Source organism: Austrofundulus limnaeus, unplaced genomic scaffold (assembly GCF_001266775.1).
Source record: "Austrofundulus limnaeus strain Quisiro unplaced genomic scaffold, Austrofundulus_limnaeus-1.0 Scaffold908, whole genome shotgun sequence".
Classification (NCBI taxonomy): Eukaryota; Metazoa; Chordata; class Actinopteri; order Cyprinodontiformes; family Rivulidae; genus Austrofundulus; species Austrofundulus limnaeus.
In genome coordinates this window covers 61,791-81,936 of record NW_013953310.1, presented here as the reverse complement: position 1 = coordinate 81,936, position 20,146 = coordinate 61,791, and the positions used below count along the sequence as shown (strand labels likewise).

The 20,146-nt window shown below is 38.7% G+C and overlaps 1 protein-coding gene across 1 annotated transcript in view; it reads left to right on the top strand.

The window, feature by feature from the left end:
- LOC106533223 (cadherin-4) overlaps positions 1 to 20,146 on the top strand; it is a 92,184-nt gene that overhangs the window by 13,185 nt on the left and 58,853 nt on the right. The window contains exon 3 of the mRNA XM_014029462.1: positions 18,745 to 18,971. Within this exon, the coding sequence (XP_013884916.1) occupies positions 18,745 to 18,971 (227 nt within the window). The remainder of the gene's footprint in view (positions 1 to 18,744; positions 18,972 to 20,146) is intronic.

Here is a 20,146-nt window from a genome sequence, read left to right as displayed (position 1 = left end):
TATATATATATTACATAACTTAATTTTATTATATTTCACATAACATTAATAGTTCTCTTCTTTATGTCTTGCACAACAATATTTTTTAGGGTTTTATTCAAAACTTGTTCAACTTTATCAAAACTAAATAAATAATATCAAAAGTAAATAAATTGATAAAAAAATCTACTTTTTAAATTTGTCATGATGAAAAATAAAATAAGAAAACACAAATAGGTCCACACACAAGTCACAAAGAAAGAGCATAAGAACTGACCTGTAGGTCTGAGTTGCACCTAAGCAATTCTGATCTAGGTTTCTATCTGTCAGTGATCTTGAGTTGGAGAAAAAAAAGTGTCAACAGATTGACAAGCAGCTTGTGAATCACTGTTAGTGTGGTTTTGTGGTTCCCTTTAAAAAAAACTTTGGCAAATGTCTTTTTGTTGTAGCTGATTTTCATTTCTTTGACATAGTATTACATTTTGCATGAATGAAATTAATTTTCTGGCCCTGTTTTGATTTTTAACACACTTGTGGCAGCGGGCAGGACGGCCTGCGCTGCTGCGCTTTAACAGCTGACTCTGCAAATCTGCCGACTGCCACCTTTCTCTTTTCTCTCCTCCTGCAAAGAGGGCAGAGACAGACACAACGAGGTGTATGAAATAGTTAAAAATTGCAGCCACTTTTTTTACTCAGTAGTTTGACAAGTCAAGTTTAGTCTAAACTTGCAGGTCACTGAGAAAAGAGTGAAAAAATGCGGTGTGTGCGTGCGTGCGTGTGTCATATTGTGAACGTTGTGCTTTGGGTGGGTCAAACACGCTGTTTTTATGTGCCTCTTGTGCGCGCTCATGATGTGCGTTGCAGTTGGTCAGGTGCGGTGATGGTTTTGTGCGTACCCTCTGATAAAATCCTGCAGGCGCCCCTGCATCCATCCATCCATCCATTCATCCATCCATCCATCCATCCATCCATTCATCCATCCATCCATCCATCCATCCGTCCATCCATTCATCCATCCATCCATCCATCCATCCATCCATCCATCCATCCATCCATCCATCCATCCATTCTATACCTGCTTCTCCTTTCTGGGTCATGCAAAAGACAGGGTACACCCTGAAAAGGTCCATCACAAGGACACAAAGTCAAACGAAACAACATCACGGGTCAATTTAGAGTTACTAATGTACCTAACATGCATGTTTTTGGTCAGTGGGAGGAAACTGGAGTATACTGAGAAAAAACCTACTTGCTCATAGAAATCATACAAAGTCACATGGAGGCAGGGCTTAAAAGCCTGAATTTTGCCTGAAACTCTTAGACTGAAGAAGTCTCTTGGAGGAGAGACGAAACGTTTCATTAGAGAAGAACCCGTCCAGAAGACCTATACAATATTTTTTCTTTTTTTTTTTTTAAATTATACAAATGCCACCCAGAAAGTCTTTAGACCCAAAGATGGTCCTGGTGTGACTTTCTCACTATAAGACAAAAGCTATCATCACTGCCCCGCTGTGCTGCGCATATACCCTGAGGTATCAGGACAAAACTATTGCATGATTGCTAATTTTGTTAAATGTGTATACCTTTTTTGCTTAAAAGAGAAAACACTTGTTCTGTATGAACCACTAGCAGAAGTTTTCTTGGATTCAATGCATACAAAACTTTCAAGGAACTGTTAAGAGCAGAGTTTTGTTTTTAGTGATTTCAGTAATAAAAGAGACATAGTGGGCTACTGATCAAGGTAAACTTTGAAAGATTTTTATGTCTACAAAGAAAAGGTGAAATCCATCAAGCTAATCAGTCAAAGCTGAAGCTTTTTGGTAAAAGTGCACTGTGAACAGACATACTGCAGGATTTGATGAGGATGAAGACTGAATGCTGCAGCAGAACAATGTAGAATAAAGAAAACAAAACCTCTGAATAGCTTGTACTAAAACATTTTTAAAGCATTGAAATTTCTATTTGTTGTTGTGTGTCCATGTTTAATGAGTTTAAATGATTTATTGAACAGTGATTTTTTTAAGTTGGTCCCTAAATAAAGAAGAAGTAAGATATTCACTGTAAAGCAGTTTTAATTACAAAATCAATGTGTTAGTTTATGCATTTCTTTATTCTGTTGTGGCACCTTTACTGTCGTTTTTAATAATCCATCTTTCTGTTCTTACCTATTCTTGGAGCAATGCCACTAACTTTTATTGAACTTTCAGCTCCAGTACCCATCACCAGAACTACTGAGGGCTGCATTGAGCCATTGTAGTCCAACATCAGGCCCGAGGTCATCAGCAGTCCCATGGCTGTCTTTGTACCAAACAAAAGTAAAAGAAATAGTCCCAGACTGCTGTAAACCCCTTCTTCTTATCCTCTATGCAGGATGTGTAATTATATGTACGTATTTCTAAAATTAAAAAGCCAGAGGGAGTTCTCTGCCTTATGCTCTGACCTCTGAAATTAGAAAACAGAAGCTTTTGTTAAAGTTTTGATGGAAAGATGTTGATTAGATTTGAGAAACACAGCCTGTATTTCCTCCAGCAGTTGAGGAAAGCAATTTTGAACTATTTGCTTCCTTGAGAAAACAATATGAAAATTATCTATTTTTTCCTAGCAAGTATTTTTGTTGCTTGGAGGCAAAGATTAAAATAAAATCTGTATTGAATCTTTTGGGTTTTTATGTACTAAGCTGCCATTTTTATTCTGGCATATCTAAATCTGTTCCCCAGTCCCCAAGTGTGAAAAAATATTTAACTAAAAGGTTTGCTTTTACAATTTTGGTTGGTGCTGACAGGGAGTTCTTATTATTTATTATTTATTATTTACTAATAAAAACATAATATAAACCAGTCAGCTAATTTAATCTGGTGTAAAGTTGTTTTAATTGTTAGTACCTTTGTACCACATGTTTTGATCTGCAGGCTTTTTCTGTGACCACAATCAATTCAAAACAAAATAGAAAAGAAGTTGTTAAAATAATCACATTTGAATGAAACAGTTTCAAGACCTGCAAAATCAAACTTATATTCAAGGGAAAAGAAAATAGGATGCATTTCAGTAAAAAAATGCTGCTATGATGATGTTTTAATGAGATTACTGACAAACACTACAGACTCAAACATAATTTAATATATTGAGTGCACATACAGTGTTTTTGTCCTTGAATTTTAGTAGGAAGAAGGCTGTGTAGGACTTAACATCTGACAGTTTAAAGACCATCTAAAATGTATATCTGTGAATCATTTTCAGGCTAAACATGAACATAAAGCTGCATACCATCAGCATAAAAATGCAAATGAATTCCTGAGCAACAAAGCATTTTGGCCGAGAGGAGTGGAAGAAACCAACAACAAAAGACTGCGGAGATATCTCTGCTGTACACAAAAATGAACATTAGAAACCTCTGATGTGTTTTGCCAAATGATATACTTTCTGAGTGACTAGACAAATGCAAAGCTATCCGTAACTCTGCTGAACTAGAAATAGTAAATTGAATGTCTAATCTATCAATTTTATGGCTTGTGTGGAATGCTACTCTGGAGTCACACAATAGGGAAATGGAAATGTAGTTGTATAAGCCTTGCAAAAATATAACTCACTAATGTAAAAAATGTACTTAAAACTAAGCGAAGGCTTCAGATGACAGCGTGGAGAAGTTCTGAAAAAACTGCTGTTGAGTTGCAGTCAAACAGGAAAACATGAGACGTGTGATGGAAGATGAAGATGTCTTGAAGAGGGATAAACAAATAGAGCACTAATTTATATGCTGGAGCAAATGTCTGTCACATTCAACATCTATGAGCAGATTGCACTTGTTTTTTTGTTTGTTTGTTGTTTGTTTTTTTTTTGTTTGTTTGTTTTTCAGAATGAAGCCAGTCAAAATCAGCCAGTCACAATCTAAAAATCACTGTAATAACATTTAGTACAAAGTGACAGAGAAGGAATTTTTTAAGTGAGCTAAATTTTAACGAAAAAATTAAATAAATAGGAATCACAGATAAAATGGTGTTTCTAAAATATTAAGCAACATTGTATTTATTTTATTTATCTTTGTTATTTTTACCAAATAAATTGTAAAAAAGATGTTTTGTTGATCTTTGAGGGAGATTCCTCAAAAATTTATGTGTAATGAATTGATAAATCCTAGTTTCCGATTGTTTGCAGTAACAATGTATGTCAGGTACATGAAAAACATAATAGTAGAATTGGTAAAAGAATGTTGATGTGGCATGGGACTTTATTCATAAAGCAATTTATTTAGTAGTTGGAAAGACATTCAAATTCTACAGTTTTAAAGTGAAGCAAACAGAGAGAATAGGTCTTGGAAGAGTTGTTTTTTTACTGCATTGCTGAGACAAAGGTAATACTTTCTTATGTAATAATGCTTTAAATTTAGAACATGTTAACATTTTATAAAAGTTATACTTGTAATGCATAAAAAAATCCAAATCTGTAGGCAGTCTTTTTCCCTCCTCAGTCTCTCCAAGCCTCGTTTAACCTCATATCTGTATCTTCAGAGCCACATGCAGCCTAGCAGACACTGTTACACAAACATACACATGCTCCAAGCTGACTACTGCACTCGTCTGTGTTCAGTCCTGCTGGTCAGGCTGTATCAGATCTCTTGCTGCAGGGCTTTAGGTATTACATTAGTACACAAGCGATACAAAATCCGGACAGGGCTCCAGAGAACAGTAATCTATGCGGTACCTATCAAATCCATCACTGAATTTGTAGACTATTGATCCAGAAAAAAATGTGCTGAACCACAGCCACAGAAAGGAAGAGTAAAAGGCCAAATGAGTGCTGTGAGGGAACGAGTGTGGGGATATGAGTTGTGGTCTGCTGTATAAATGCCTTTTGCCTGTCTACACAGTGTGTACTTCTTCAAAGCTTAACTTAGTATCTAGTAAAGCAAAGATTACGGATAGGCAATGGTCTTGTTGTTTTTGATACAACAGATGATTCATTGATGAGTTTCAATCAAGCACATTTGTAGCACATTTGTACATCACTGGAGGGACCATAATCCGTCAATCATTGCAATGTGGATTAATCAACCCTGTAATTACCCAGTAATTATTGGTGCATAACTGGTTTACAAATACAGATATGCGTTCTATGTAACTATATGAGCATAAGATACCAGAGGACATCCATGGATTGCAGTAGCCCACTGGCCAGTGCTGCATTCTTGTAATCCTGAGGCTGTGGGTTCAGGCCGATGTTACAGTGGCTCTAGCCTGGCCCTTGCCTTCCTACGCAGTTCAGCTCAATTATAGATTCCCTTCACTGCTCCGTCTGAGATTTCTCCCACAGTCAAGGGTTTTGCAGGCAGATTTTTAGCCGAACCAATCAGAGAACAGAACGTCGATTTTCTGTGCAGTGTCTGCTAGTTTAGCAATGGCAGTGGAGGAAGTGAAGGAAGCCAGTCCGTATTGATAAGGCTTCCAAATTAAATTCAATTTGTCTGACAAAACCTGCAGCTCTCATTTACATTCGTCTTGTTTGGCTCGGTACTTTTCTCCTCACAGTAGGGTTGTTTACAGCACACGCGATTTCCGGTTAGCTTCTTAGCTTAGCCTTCTTCACAGCGACACTTCAGCAGAGGCCACACCTCCAGCAAGAATCGCTTCTCTGTAGCTGTGAGTCCAGACCCTCATACGAAGCAAAGTGAAGGACAAGGGTCTGGTTTTTACCAGGCTACAGTGGCTAAGGAGGTAGGGTTTTTTTTCTTGTAACCGGAGGGTTGCTAGTTCAAACCCCCACTCTGTCCGTCTCAGTCTTTGTATCCTTGGACAAAACACTTAACCTGCCTTGCCTGCTGGTGGTGTTCAGAGGGCCAGGTGTCGCTGGTGCAATGGTAGCCTTGCTTCCATCGGACTGCCTCAGGGTAGCTGTGGCTACAATGTAATTTACCACCGTCAGTGTGTGAATAGGTGAATGATTGAAGTGTAAAGCACTTTGGAGTTTGTAGAGACTTAATAAAGTGCTGTATAAGTTCAGGCCATTTACGATTTACATAAAGACAGGAATCATGCATAAAACAACTGCTTAATCTTTTGTGCAAATTTGCTCACCAGGATGACCTCCTGCAGAAGAAAGAAAAATAACATACAAGAGGGCATTCAAAGTACATTTAGATTATCTGCACAAATATCCACTGTATTATTTTCTATCCATTTTTCCCCCTTCAGCTTGTCCCATCCTTAGGGTTCACCACAAAGAGCGAACACAAAGTTTTAGTGATTATTTTACACTGGATGCCCTTCCTGACACAACCGCAAATCACCAAGCTACCACAGCACTTTGGAAGGAGCAGAGGACTGCCATCCAAGGCAGCTCTGGGGTTGAGGGCTTTGCTCAAGGGCCCAGAGTGGGAAAAATGAGGGTGGAAGAAGGTGTGGGCACTTCACCTTTCCAACCCATATTTTTGTTGTCAACCTGGGGAGTCGAACTGGTAGCATTTGGCTCCACCACTTTAACTATTCTATTCTATTCTATTCTATTCTATTCTATTCTATTCTATTCTATTCTATTCTATTCTATTCTATTTAGCCCTGATTACCAGACAGAAACCTCACTCTTCTGTCTCTAATCAGCTTGTCGTGTGCAAGCCACACTTCCTGCAGCTCTGAGATCAGTCAGCCTGCTAACTCCAGTCGATCCCCTCCTGTGACTACCCCGCCATGGCTCCAGGAGAAAAGACCCTTCATAAGCCGTCCAACGGTGCCTCCGCTCTGAAAGCGCTTGCATCGGTCAGGCAATCTAGGTGATTAATTTTGCATTTGTTTTTATTGCGCTATTTGAGTGTAACTCGTGAATCCAACATAATCAGGATAATGGCAGAAGTTTTACCATAAAACGGTGGTTCTAATGTTAATTCCACATTAAATGACATAGCCCAGAACAGTTTAATATGAGTAGATATAAATGAGAAAAAATGCTTGCACAGTTAACTCAGAGATGTTTATCATAAATGTATATTTAAAACATGCCTCTAGATATTATGATAAATGATGCTAAAATGTATGCATAGCAGCTTTAAAGTGGTGTTAAAGCACTGCTGATAGGAAGGTTTGCAACACAGAGCTTTTCTGACCTTCATACACACTGGTATGAGTCAGGGCTTACATTGCGCATCCATACATTAAATAAATTGTGTTTGCCTTAAGTCCACTCTTGTCCCTTGCCTTTTCATTTGGTTAAAATTTAATGTGAAACAACAGCAACAGCAGATGCACCAAGCCAAGATACTAATATCTCATGCTGGCACTTCGAATCCTCACTCAGAAAACAGGAGCGGTGAAGTAAAGTGTATCAGTGTTCAGCCAAACAAAACACACAGTAAAGCTGTTTAATTTTACATAAGACACCACAGTCCATCCGTATCTTGGGCACACACACCTCTCCAAACTCACTTCACGGTGCACAGCCTGCTGCAGCAGTGCAGAGCCCTTGTACGAGCAGGGCTGAGAAAGTTTACAGAAACAGAATTTGGGAAACAACCAAGTTTTTTTATGATCAAATTTAAAGGATAATGTTTTTCCTGAACGTAATACTTTCCTGTTTTTTTAAGACTACTGTTTTTCTCATTTTCACACACATTGAATACTTAGTCCATGCTTGATGGGTAAACAAGGCAAATATATTTTCCTTCACAAGTTTTTTTTATTTGCTTCACACCAAGCGAAAGCATTTTGCTTTTGGAAACTCAAAAGAGTTTAATACTCCATGGAACTTGTATTTTGATTGTATTGTTCCTTTGTAGTTGGCAAATATGTCTGCAGCTTTTGTGTGAATTTTCCAAGCGTGCATAAACAGAATACAATATAAAAACATGAAACAGTCAGATAACTGAACCCAACACACGTAGGTTTAAAAAAACCTGTTCCAATGCAAGCAGCTTTGCGTTGATAGTTGACTGATGAGCAGCTTCTAGTTTGGTGTAATACATTTGTTCTTTGCTCTGTTAGCTTTGATGTGTCCCTTCTGCACTATTTACTGATAATAAATCAAAGTTTCACTAAATTCAAGGTCTACTTCTTGCTTTCTGTTTTTGTCTGTGTGCTTGATGATTGAGCATTTCAATGAAATGAGCTGGTCTTCCTTTTGGAGGGTTCCAGTAAGGACAGAAAGATGAGTCGCTTTTCATGATTGACCTCAGTGAATAATACTCCCCGATGGGCTTCTAACACTGCAGAAAACAGTCCTCCATCACAAATTTGTTCTTCCTTCATAGTCTATCAGTAGTGGACGGAGGACCTGGCTCTGTGTAGTCAGTCACTGAGGGCCTTGCTTACTGCACAGCTCCGGACTGCTCTGATTAGGCTGCATGCTCCCCATGGTGCCTGTGATCAGAGGCCATATCCGTCTCTCTCCATCCAACCCTCTTTTTCCATACCCTCAAAGCTCCACCACTCTCCCTTTGCCACTCTTTTAGTCTCTCTGCCTCTCCTCTCTCGTTCAATCCTTCTATCCATCTGTCCTGATCTCTCGGGAGGCCAGCCCAATTAACCTGTTTAGACAGCCATCTGAGCATCCCGTCCATTCCAATGTGAATGTGTGAGAGTGAGCCAGTTCACTGAGCCAGGAGCCCAGTGCCAGGCCTCCATCCGCTGCCTTCCCCAGCCTCCACCTCCACCTCACCTCTCAGTCCCCACTGCTCGCCACCATCAGCTTCCTCCTCTTCTTCCTGCGTCGCTCTCTCCTGTTCACAATGAGCCTGATTGTAACAGATATCAGCCTGATCCAGTGCCCACAAAAAAGGGTTTTTCTTTGTTTTGGAGGGCAGGGTGACATCTGATGCATTCAGTGCACCACACTTTGAACAATTCAAACGACTGCAGCTATAAACACTGCTGCCTCAGGAAAAAAAATTTGCAACCACAATCTGCCCACAAGTTTTCTCTCTCCCCCCCACCCCCAGTTTTTTTATTTTTCTTTAAAGCTCTTTCATTCATTTTACTGTCTCTGTGTGCCTCTGCACACTCTCATCTACATCCCTTTCTGCAGTTCCCCTTCTTCTCTCACCTTTTCTTTGTCACTCCTCATTTTCTCTCCCCCCCTTCCCCCTAACTCTTTTCTTTTCTCACATCCCTTTCAACACTTGTCAGCTACTTCCTGTCAGGCTGTCCAAAGAACAGCGCAAGAAGGTCACATGTCCTCTCAACATCCCTCTCCTCCTTGTCCTTGCCTTGTTGGAGGAAGATGGGAGCTTTAATTAAAAAGGTGTGAAAAAAGGGTGAAAATGGAGGATTTGGTTTGCAGTATCATCTTGGAGCAATAAAACGGTGATTTCCATATGATTATGTTGAAAAAAAGATTAACTATTCATTTAGTGTGAGGCCCAACTCTGGTCAAATTTTTCACATTTCAACGGGTGATTGTTCTCATCGACTAGACTGTGGAGAAGTGCTTGGCTGGCTGTTTGGCACACATGGGTGTCTGTCTTATTTGCCAGATCAATGCACACCCTGGGCCCACTGCTTTAGACAACTTGTTAATGTGCAGCACTGTGCCGTTGGGCTTCATTGCTTTGTTGTTGGCCGATTTTTATAATCTCTCTTATAGCAGTATTGACCCAAGTGAGTGAAAGAAGATCTATGGGAGGTTTGTGTCTTTGCGTGTTTGTGTGTGCGTTGATGGTCGAGCAAAGTTGGCGCTGTCTTTTTTTTTTCTTTAATTGGTGCAAGAACAAGACCCTCTGGGTACTCCATGCACAGCCTGTCACTCCATTTGTGTGTGGGTATTGGTGTAGTTAGTTCGGCTTGTCACAGTTAAGGCATGCAGGCAATCGTTGAAAATAGATGCTTATGCACATACACACAGGGAGTGATTACACTTTGCACCTACAGTTACCGCTCGCTTCAGTATTTATTGCCATATTGAATTGGAATTTTAGTGATTTTTTTAAAGAAATAAAACAAATTCTGTTCGTATATTAAACAACAAATCCTGGAATTTTGTTGGCTTTGCAATAAATTTTTTTTCTAACCAGTAAACCAGTAGACGCCAACAAATGTAGGGCCCCATAAAATTTGTTATATTTTTTCCAAGTTTGGCTATTTATTTTCACAAATATAACACATTTCTATGGTTCAGCTAAACAAATGCTTTTGCAATGTATTTAAATGTATTTTAAAAAAGTCTTTGTCTTTTTTTTAGGACAAAAAACAATTTTCATGTGTAAAACATAGAATCTCACATTAAAAAATATTATCCTTTTAAAATTAAAAATTCTTTAGAGTTGAACATAACATAATTATACCTCATAAATAAACTAAGAATTTGTGCAGATTTGTTTATTGAATAGGATCCAAGCCCATTTTTACTTCTGTTTTGGCAGAGCCACTGCTTATTAATGGTGATTTCTAAAAAAATTAAAAAACAGACAAAGCTTTTTAATTTTTTCTAAAAGAATATCTGATTCTACACACAAAGCAACAAAATCTTGGATAAACTCGCTCCTCACTTTTGCTGATGTAACTGAATGTTGAAGAGTTGGCAGGCGTGTCTTTGTCACTCTGGCCTTTTTTCTTCTCTGTTTCTGATGTGAGTCTTTGACTGGAATTGGTCATCACATGTATTTTTTACGCATCCAGTTAACAATGTTATGGAAAAGATGTTCTCCAGGTTCCCTAAACACCGCTGGGGAATGGTTCTGCCACAAACTTTGTGCTAATCTTCATATTTTTGGAAGACGTTAGTGTTTCAGCGAGCCTCTTCACCACAACTGCCTTTTGTGTGTGTTGGGGGGTGGGGGTGGGGGGTGTATCCCACATGCTTGTAACCAGGTAACAGCAGGTACAGGGAGCGGCAGCGGTCAAAATACTTCAGAAACTAGCCCAAATGAGCAATTTGAGATTCCACGCTTTATACCCCATTTTGTTTGGTAAATTCTACAATTCCATTCGTCATAGGGCTTTCATTTATAAAATTACTGAAAGAAGGACCACAGCTGTATTATATTTTCTGGCTCATGTACAGCTTTAAAGATGCAGTTTGTGGAAAGTTTTTACAAGTTGTTATCGCTGAGTGCATCAATCTGTTTTGAAGATCCTGCCAGCCATCGATCTGGTTTAGAGATAACCAACCTGCTAGTCAAACTGTGTCATCTCTTTAATGCAGTGAAGGATTTCTTAGTTACCATGACAGCCAGATGCCAGCAGCTGGGGGAGGGAATGTCATAATGATGTGCAAGGGAAATAAGCGCGGCAATAGACTCTAAAAAAACTAGCAAACTGATTCATCTGTTTTCCATCCTTGTCTCTATGGTATATTTAAAGGACGGTGCATTGAGATATAAAAACATATGTAGTAATCAGCCAGCTAGTTTGTAGTGGTGTTCAATTTTTTTAACAAAATTTTCATCCACTGTATGGTGCTCCACAAACTTGCAATCACAAACAAGAAAAGTAGCATACAAAAGTTACAGACGACATTGATAGAATTAGATCATGTTGTACTGCAGCCTGAGCCAGACCAGCAGGCTAACCAAGGCTAATGCTAACATTCACAGCTGAAGTGAATGATTTTAAAGCTTTCACAATATTGATATCCTTTTGTCTTCCATACACATTTTGCACATATCTCGTTCCTCAATTTTTGTGCTATTTCAACAATTTAAATATAGAAATGTTCAGCTCCTTCAGGACATTCCAGCCACGACTGCTGTAGTACTTTCCTGCATATAATTATCATCTCTGACCATATTCTTAACCATCTCCCTGACTACGGCTCAGAGGGGGAGAAAACCCCCAGCTTTGACTTGCCCAGAAAATAAGTGTGTTTCCATCAAAGCTTTTTGATGTGCATTTAAAAGTGCCGCATTAAAAATGCGAAAAAATAGTCGGATGGAAACAGCAAAATTCAACAAAAAAAATCCTCAATTCGCTAAAAAGTTTTTATGCTCGCTTGAGGTGGTTTTGGGTTTTTTCGAAAAACACTTAATGCGCAAAAGGACAGATGGAAACACTTTTGCTGAATAAGTTGTGGCATAGCGAACATTTACCTCACGTAGCTGATCAGCTGTTCCACGGTACCGGTACCCATTTCGGGTCGGCTGCAGCCATGACTGGCAGCAGGATCCTCCTCCCGCTGTCGGCGTCTTCTCAGTAATCCCATAACGTGAAGAAAATTGCATTTCTTTCTCTACATCTCCAGACAGCAGTAACATCGCCAAAACTAGTTGATAACAGAATAATTACAACTTAGCCTTTGCGCTAGCACCCATGCTACATTGCTTTATATGTCTTGGCTCTGCACTAGCGTGACAAACAAGCTAAACTGAGGTCCTCCATCCATATTTTCAGTTGCAAGCTGAGTCATTTTTGTGTTCTCCTCTCTGTCAACGCTCTCTGGTTTCATTTAAAAGAGCCAAAAGTCAGATATTGTCCAAGATTAACCTTCAGGGTGGATATAGCTCACTAGTAGCCTCGCACCGATGACCTAGTTGATGTCATCATTTACCCAGAATGCTTTGCATGTAAATAAAATGGCCCCGTCCGTGTAATATATTTTTAAACTTTCAGTTTAAAAATGATAAAATCTAAACAGCCTACAGTATTTTTACAGTTTTTATTTTACAGTTAAATTACGTTTATCATATAAAGTCTAATGTTACAACTAATCGGGGATCCCTTTAATTAGATGCAAGATAATTAAACTAAAACACTCCCTTTTTCTTTGTCCTGAGGTAAAAACTTTCCCTCCAAAACATTTGATTTGTTGAACCCTTTTTAAGTGATACTTCCTAGTATAACGTGTAATGTTTGATTGGTCCAAACTCAAAACTAAACTCCACCCCAAACAGAGGTTTTAAAARTTAGCACACTCCCAAATTAGTCTGTCAGATTTCAACATCAAAAGTCAGAAAGAGTTTTCAGAGGTTTCAGATCCAGAGGCCCTGCCCAGCCTTCCTCATGGCGGTGCAGGACTTCGGCCCTGTACCTCCCCCCCAGGCTGGACTCCTCATCATCGTTTAAGGTCATTTCGTTAGAAACTAGTTTAATGTTATCTTGTCGGCTCAGCACGAGCTTGATTTTTATAGTAAGTTAAATAAGATAATTTTAACCCTATTTGTCGTTTTAGTCTGCTTTTTCTCTACAAAGTATTGAATCAACTCTCATTCTCTGAGGCACCCTGGCACGCAGGCACAGCTCGTCCATCCTTCTTCACCAGATCACAGCCCAGATTTCTGACTGAAGGACCAGAAGTTCACAGACATTCCTGAGTGTCTGACTGGCCACTACACTGAAGCAGTTCTTTGGGAAACATCACCTGAAGTTCTTCGTTTAGCCGATGCCCTCATCCTGGTACCTAAAATCAGCAGAAGAAAAGGAATAGAATTTATGAATTTAATAATCCATAAATTGTCACATTAATATACCCAAAAACCCCTACACTGCTAGTACTTTGGAAATTATTGCTTTTTGAGATATTTAGCTTTTTGTGCCATTTTTTTTCTCATTGAAAATAAATGGAGTTGTCTTCAGCATCCTCAAAACCTTTCTAAATGTTCATAAATCTTTACTGTACTTTTTACATTTTGTTCTGGTTCTGCTTTTTGTTGTCTTTGTGCTAATTTTAGCTTCTTTCAGCTTCTATTTTTATGATTTGAGTATCTGCCTTTTTATTGGCATTTGCTGCTTTGCTGCTACTTCTTCTGCTACTTTAAATTTTTTTTGTTCCTTTCACCTTTATTCACTTCAGCTTTTTCTGCCCCTTTCAGCTATATTTTATTTTACTTTTTAAACTTTTTATCTGCATATTTCTGGATTTTTTGGCTATTCTCTGCACCCTGAAGCATTTGTTTTCACAGTTTGGGTTATTCAGCAAATTTCAGCAGTCGTTCAGCTAACTTTTGGTTCCACTTCAACTGTTAAAATTCAGCAATTATTAGTAGTTTAGTTTAAAAATGTTTCAGCTTCTCTAGCAGCTTTTACCTAAATTGTTCAGCAATAAGCATGGACACTGCATTGTTGCAGAAAAAGCAATCTTTCTACTTTCTGTAATTTTCAGAATTGTTAAAAAGGCATAAAATCATCTAGATGTCTTTAATATAGAGTGTATTTTCCATCTTCTGTCTGAGCTTGGAAAGTAATTTTAAAAATGTGTTCTAGTTAGGGTTGGGTGATATTGACAAAAAAGAATCACGATTATTTGTGGCATTTAGCTGATAACGGTTAATAGATGATAATTGCACTTGCATGTTTTTGACTCTAAATCATTTATCCTGTGTTCTAAAATGATACTTATAAATCATCGGTCAAATGAACTTCTTCATTTTAGCAGTTTAAAACACTAAGCTTTGAATTGGTGCCCACCTTTTCCACAATGTGGAGTGGAAACATATCTTTAGTAACACAATATGCCACAACATGATCTGGCACTAATTGCAGTAAATGCAAAGATGGCAAATATTAATTGTTGACAGTTATTTTTTTGACAATTGCACATAAGATTTTGTACCACCCTAGTTCTAATGCAGTTTTTTTTTTCCAAATCTTTAACGGTATTTTGTAAATCACAAAGTAAAGCAAGCCACACTTTTACTTTAAGGCTATATGCAGCGTTTTACAATTTATTAATGTTTTTTGCACATCCGTTACACAGCAGTTGTTCTGTGCAGACATGTTTTCTAAAGGAATAATTTATACTTTGGGTTTACTGAAGGTAATAGCTGCAGTGCATGCTTGTGTAAACAGAACAAAAAAGATGTAACAGATACATTATGTGTAAATAAATGTTATGTCAGTGTTATGGAGACAGATAATGGTAATTACTTTTCCTCAAAACCACTGAAATTTAGTTGTCCATCACATCAGATTCAAATGTGCATTCCATAGCATATTTTTTTTTTATTTATGTGACACCTGCATCTGAATACTTGGTGTATAGCCTAATTATGAAATACCACTACACTGAAGTACTGTTTAAAATGTAAAATGGCCAGGCTGTCCCTCATCCTGTATATATGTGTTTCTTATATATAACCATCATGTAGAGAGTAGGTGAATGTGTCAAAAACAGCTATATGGTTTAATGTTGACTGAATTTCCAGCTAACAGCTAGTCTGAGCAAGTCCAGGCCAAAGTGAATTGCTGCTGTCCTATTTTTACCTCTTTATATAGATTTGTAGTTTGTCTGATCTGTAACAAGTTGACGACGGCATGTAGCCGAAACGCGTCCTGTTTTCTGCCCCTATGAAAACAACAGTATTTTTTGGAGTGCTGGTTATCCCATTTTTTTTGCTGCTGTCCTAAAACTACTGCAGTCGAAAAAATGTCATTGTGGTTTGATCAAATGCTATTTTTAAAACTTTTGCTTTTCTGTCAATTTCACATCACATAATTACTGCGGATTGTATTTGTAAGCACATAACAGCTACCTGTAGCCCCTCTGGTTCAGCCTGGGGCTCTTCCTGGGCTTCAAGATTGACATTTTTACACATATCTTTGTAAATTTTGAGTATTTTAAAGGATGGAAATGTAAAATGAAAACTGACAAATTCACATTTTAGTTTTGACCATGACCTCTACTGTATATTACCACTTCTTTCTGTTTTGACATTGAGCCTACAGGCCTCTTTCAGTAACAACTGCAGTTATACTGCTCTGCTGGCTGTATGCCTAGCTTACAGACAGAAGAAACAATAATTGGGAGAAAAGGGGCACCAGACCAAAAACTGTCTGTTTGTTTCTTTTGTTTTCCCTTGGGCATTTGATTGCTTCACATACTCCAGAACTTTATATATAGTACAGTAAAGTATGATTTGAGTTCATTTCTCTTGTTTATTGTTTTTAAAATGTTTAGGCATCTTTCCACAATTCCATTCATGTATGCCTCCGTTTACCAAATGGCATGTTTGTAATTATTGTCTCCACCATCCAATTTTAATCTTTGAAATCCTGCACAAATAATAGAAGAAACACAATAAAATGGGATCAGACATAAAGGAAATTAACTAAAACAGCCAAGTTAGGGTTTTTGAAGGTGAATGTGCCCATCAGTAATGGAAAACAAAAACTTTTCTTCATTTTTTTTATTAATGTAATCCATCCCTTATCTCATCTTTACCTGTCTAAAAAAGGGATATTTGTTTAGCACCTGACAAGCTGAACAGACAGTGTCAGTGAATAGATGTCCCCTAAAACTGAGCTTTGAGTGGCCGACTGGACATCTGGCTTTAGATGGAGGGTTCTGGCATGATCGCAGGGTTATTTAAAGTCCAGGCAGAACAAAAGGACGGATTTACTCTCAGTCACTTTCTGTAATGGGAACCTTGTTTCAGCTGCTGTCGAGGTGTTGGAGGAGGGAAAGAGAAGATACAGAAGTGAATTACAGCTTTCAGCTCAGGGTTTCTTACAATATGTTGTCTAGACAATGTAATCCCCAGGAGAGAGGGCGAGAAGGCTGCAGGTACCACGAGAGAGGAAGTAAATGAGGACAGCAGGCCAGTATGGGCTACCCTCATCTCCGACTTATCCTCCCATGAGCTGGTTGTAGATTTACATAAGAGATTAAAATTGTGCCGTGATCATTCTGATTTCTACTTGATGAGAGTAGATGTTTTGTGCAAGCTTCATTTTACTTACCTTTTAATTATCCTACTAAGACCAATCCTAATGTACTGATGTCACTCAAATTGTCGTTGGTAACAATGCATCCGTTTTGCTGTCACCACTTTCACAAATACATTAAAAAACTTCTCCAAATTCTGAACTATGCTTGACTTTACTTGATCCTGTAGTAAAGGTTGTGCAGGACCTGTTTTTTGTTCCCGCCTTTACATTGTTTGCACATTTTGAATAGCAATTATGCAGTGTATAAGCAACTTATTATGACTCCTGCTATGTGAATTCAAATTCAAAAATAATTTATTGATCCCACAGGGAAATTAGATGAAGTGGGGGTCATATTGTTTTTGTACTGTTTTTATTTTATTTTATTTTATTTAGATTTTTGGTTATCCATAGCACAGAACTGGCCACATCAATCAGTAAGTTTTGGTAGGAATGTAGATCAAACCCACACTGTGCCAGCCAATGGTTTTATGATAGACCCCATATTTGAGGAGGGGGCTCCATCTGAAAAGTGGGTGTCCAGACAAACAAAAATGCTTATAACTCAAAAACTATTCAACATAGGAGCTTCAGATTTTCTTTGTTGTCTAGCTCTGATGAAGGGCTATCCATCAGTCCCACCAATGAGTATCCCTCCCCGCACCCTCTGGACCCTCACCCAAAACAATAAATCCATTCTGGTGACTTTTGAGTTCTGGTGCACTGGTGCTTTGTCAACGCATTATCATGCCCCCCGTGTCAACATATTGCCGCTTGGTCAGGAAGCCGTCTGCGTCAAATTTCAGATGAGCTGGGTACCCCCCAGGCGTCTGTTCTTTACGAGATGAGGCGAAGGAGGATGAGCACCTTGTCATTTTTTACAAGAGTAGGGAATGCGTGAAACTAACCATCCCAGACCCTTAATTTAACTTCTATTAGCCTTATACATCCTATCCCTGACCACAGAACCTAAAATTAACCATTAACCCTGATCCTTCATACTAACCATTTTAATGTAGAGAATTTGTGAGAACTAACCATCCCAGAGCCTAAATTTAACCTATATTAGCTGTATACAGCCTATCCAAGACCCCTGTATCTCAAATTAACCATTAATCCTGATCCCTCACGTTAACCTCAGACCCCCGACCCAAAGACCCCTAAGTGACGCAACCCGGAAAAGTCGCGGGCGGCAAGGACGGACGTGCGGGGGGTACCTGACACGTCAAAACTGGATGCAGACGGTCCCTACCCAAGCGTCAATATGTTGACGAGTCTGACATGAGAATGTGTTCGCTTTGTATATGTGCAGCGGTCATAAATTCATGTCATGTGGTATCTAGTTTCATGTTTGTGTAGACTGTTTAGGTTCCCCTGCATTGGCACACCTGATTCAAATAATTAAATTACCCCCTCAGTATGTCACCAGGTGTAGCAGAAGACTGTCAGTCATTCATTTATTTCAGTCAGCTATTAAAGCAGGGAAACATCTAAAACATGTAGGACAGTGCCATGAGGAACATTGTTGAAGACATACGCTTTAACAGGTTTATTATGCATTTTTTTTCTGAAAGCAGCTATTGGGAGAGCATTCAGTCAAAAACAAAATTACCCGAAGAGGAAAATTGGTAAATTGTATTGCATTACATTATTCCATACTGTCCTGTACAGTATTGAATGATACTTTGTGACTGTCATTTACTTTAAACAGCAAGATAATCAGAAAGTCTCTACTTAATATGTGCCTCTCTTCAGCAAGATAAACATAAAATTTTCTTTTTGATGGAAACTTTGTATAGTTTTAACCAAAGCTTTATTTCCATGATGTTAGTTTTCTGTTATCAGAAATAAGGATAATTTTTTTTTACTTTAATGAAATCCAGTTTTTCACTCATTTGGACATCGGTGGTTTTTTTTTTTCAACTCTAAAGAACAGGCCTCAAAAACAATCGTCTGTGTCAAACTAAGTGCTCTGACACGCTCTTTCATATTTGTATTCATGTTGCTGTTTATCTTATATTGAGTTGTGTGCGCTGCAGGTGTGCTGTTTGAGTGTTTGCATGACTGTGAGTTAGCACAGTAATTTTGACTGCATCCCAGCCAGCCATCGTTTATGGGTTTGTTCGTTTTTTTTTTTTTTTTTTCATTTCTTGGCTGTTGCTGCCTTTGTGTGAACTACAAGCTAAACTCTCGTCAATTATTGTGTCCACAGTGAAGTTTGACGACTGCGCAGGGAACGACGGTGTGGTTTTCCAGAGCAGTGACCCTGTCTTCGGTGTGCGAACAGATGGATCCATCTTTGCCCAGGAAGATGTAGCCAGCTTGCATGAACCGGTCCAGTTTAAAGTAACAGCAAGTGGCCCGCAGGCAGAAGTCTGGGAGACTGTGATTCAACTAACAGCGACTGACCTAACATCACCTGGGCGAAATGAGAATGAGGTGAGTTACACACGGAAATATCATGCTTCAAATTTCAATTATCATCTCAGAGGTTCCTTTTCCTATCACATTTTCTCCACTGGTCTGGAGATACTAACAGCCCAGAATCAGGTCAAACCTCCTCTGGGTTTTTGGAGAAATAGAGAGAGCGGGAGAGAGCAGCAGCGATGGCAGACGGTTAAAAGTGATAGAATCACGCTGCCACATGGGGGGAGGATGTTTCCTCCAGCCTTAAGCTGTTATTGGAAAACATCTTGCGCCTTATGCACCCAGGGGCTCTTGGCTCTTCCATTTCTATTTAAAAGCTGTCAGAGGTCAGGTGAAGACGGAGCAGCCTGAGCTAAGCTGTCCTCATAACTACAGAAACACACTGCCAGATCAGATAGTCAGTATCAATGCAGGCCTTAAGCAGTTTAGGCAGTGACAACGCAAACAATTAGGAGCTTTTGTTCACTCACTTACTCGGTGCAACTTTAGGCATCTCATGAGGGCCAGTGAGTTCTTCATGAGATTAAATCGTACTGAGACAAACATGTCACTCGCAGGATATGATGACTGACAAGGATCCACTTAGTTTTGACAGGCAAATGTAGTCTTATTCCTGTAAAACCTGCTGTCACCTATTGGCCAAAGACACTCTTAAAAGTTTGAAAATGGGCTTAAAATCATTGAGTTTTGTAGCTACACAGAATTTTAAATTAAATTACACTAACTTTAAGCTAATTATTTAGTTTCTTCTGCCCACAGTCTGCAGCTGTGAGCTGTTTTTCGACATCTCATTTCATTACAAAAGTTTTTACTCTGCCCAGAGCTAACAAACAAATTAAGTTAGCAACTAGCTGATGAAGATAATGAAGTATTAAACATCTAAAAGGCAATCAGTCTCCCCTTAGGATTTGTAGAATTTTAGAACCATCTTAAAAGAGCAATGCAAACATTGTTTGAACATCTCTCAAGTGACTTAAAACCCATAAACAGCTGAATGCTAATATTACTTTGTTCACTAAGAACGCTGTCATTTTATTTTTATGAAAGAGATGTGTTTTTGAAGCGTTCTTTTGGAGTTACAAAATGTGTAGTCAGTTTTGTCAAACTGAAAAATGAAAGTTAAGCATAAACTAATGCAATATCCCATGAAGTCACACTCAGAGTATGTGTTACGAATAACCTTCTAT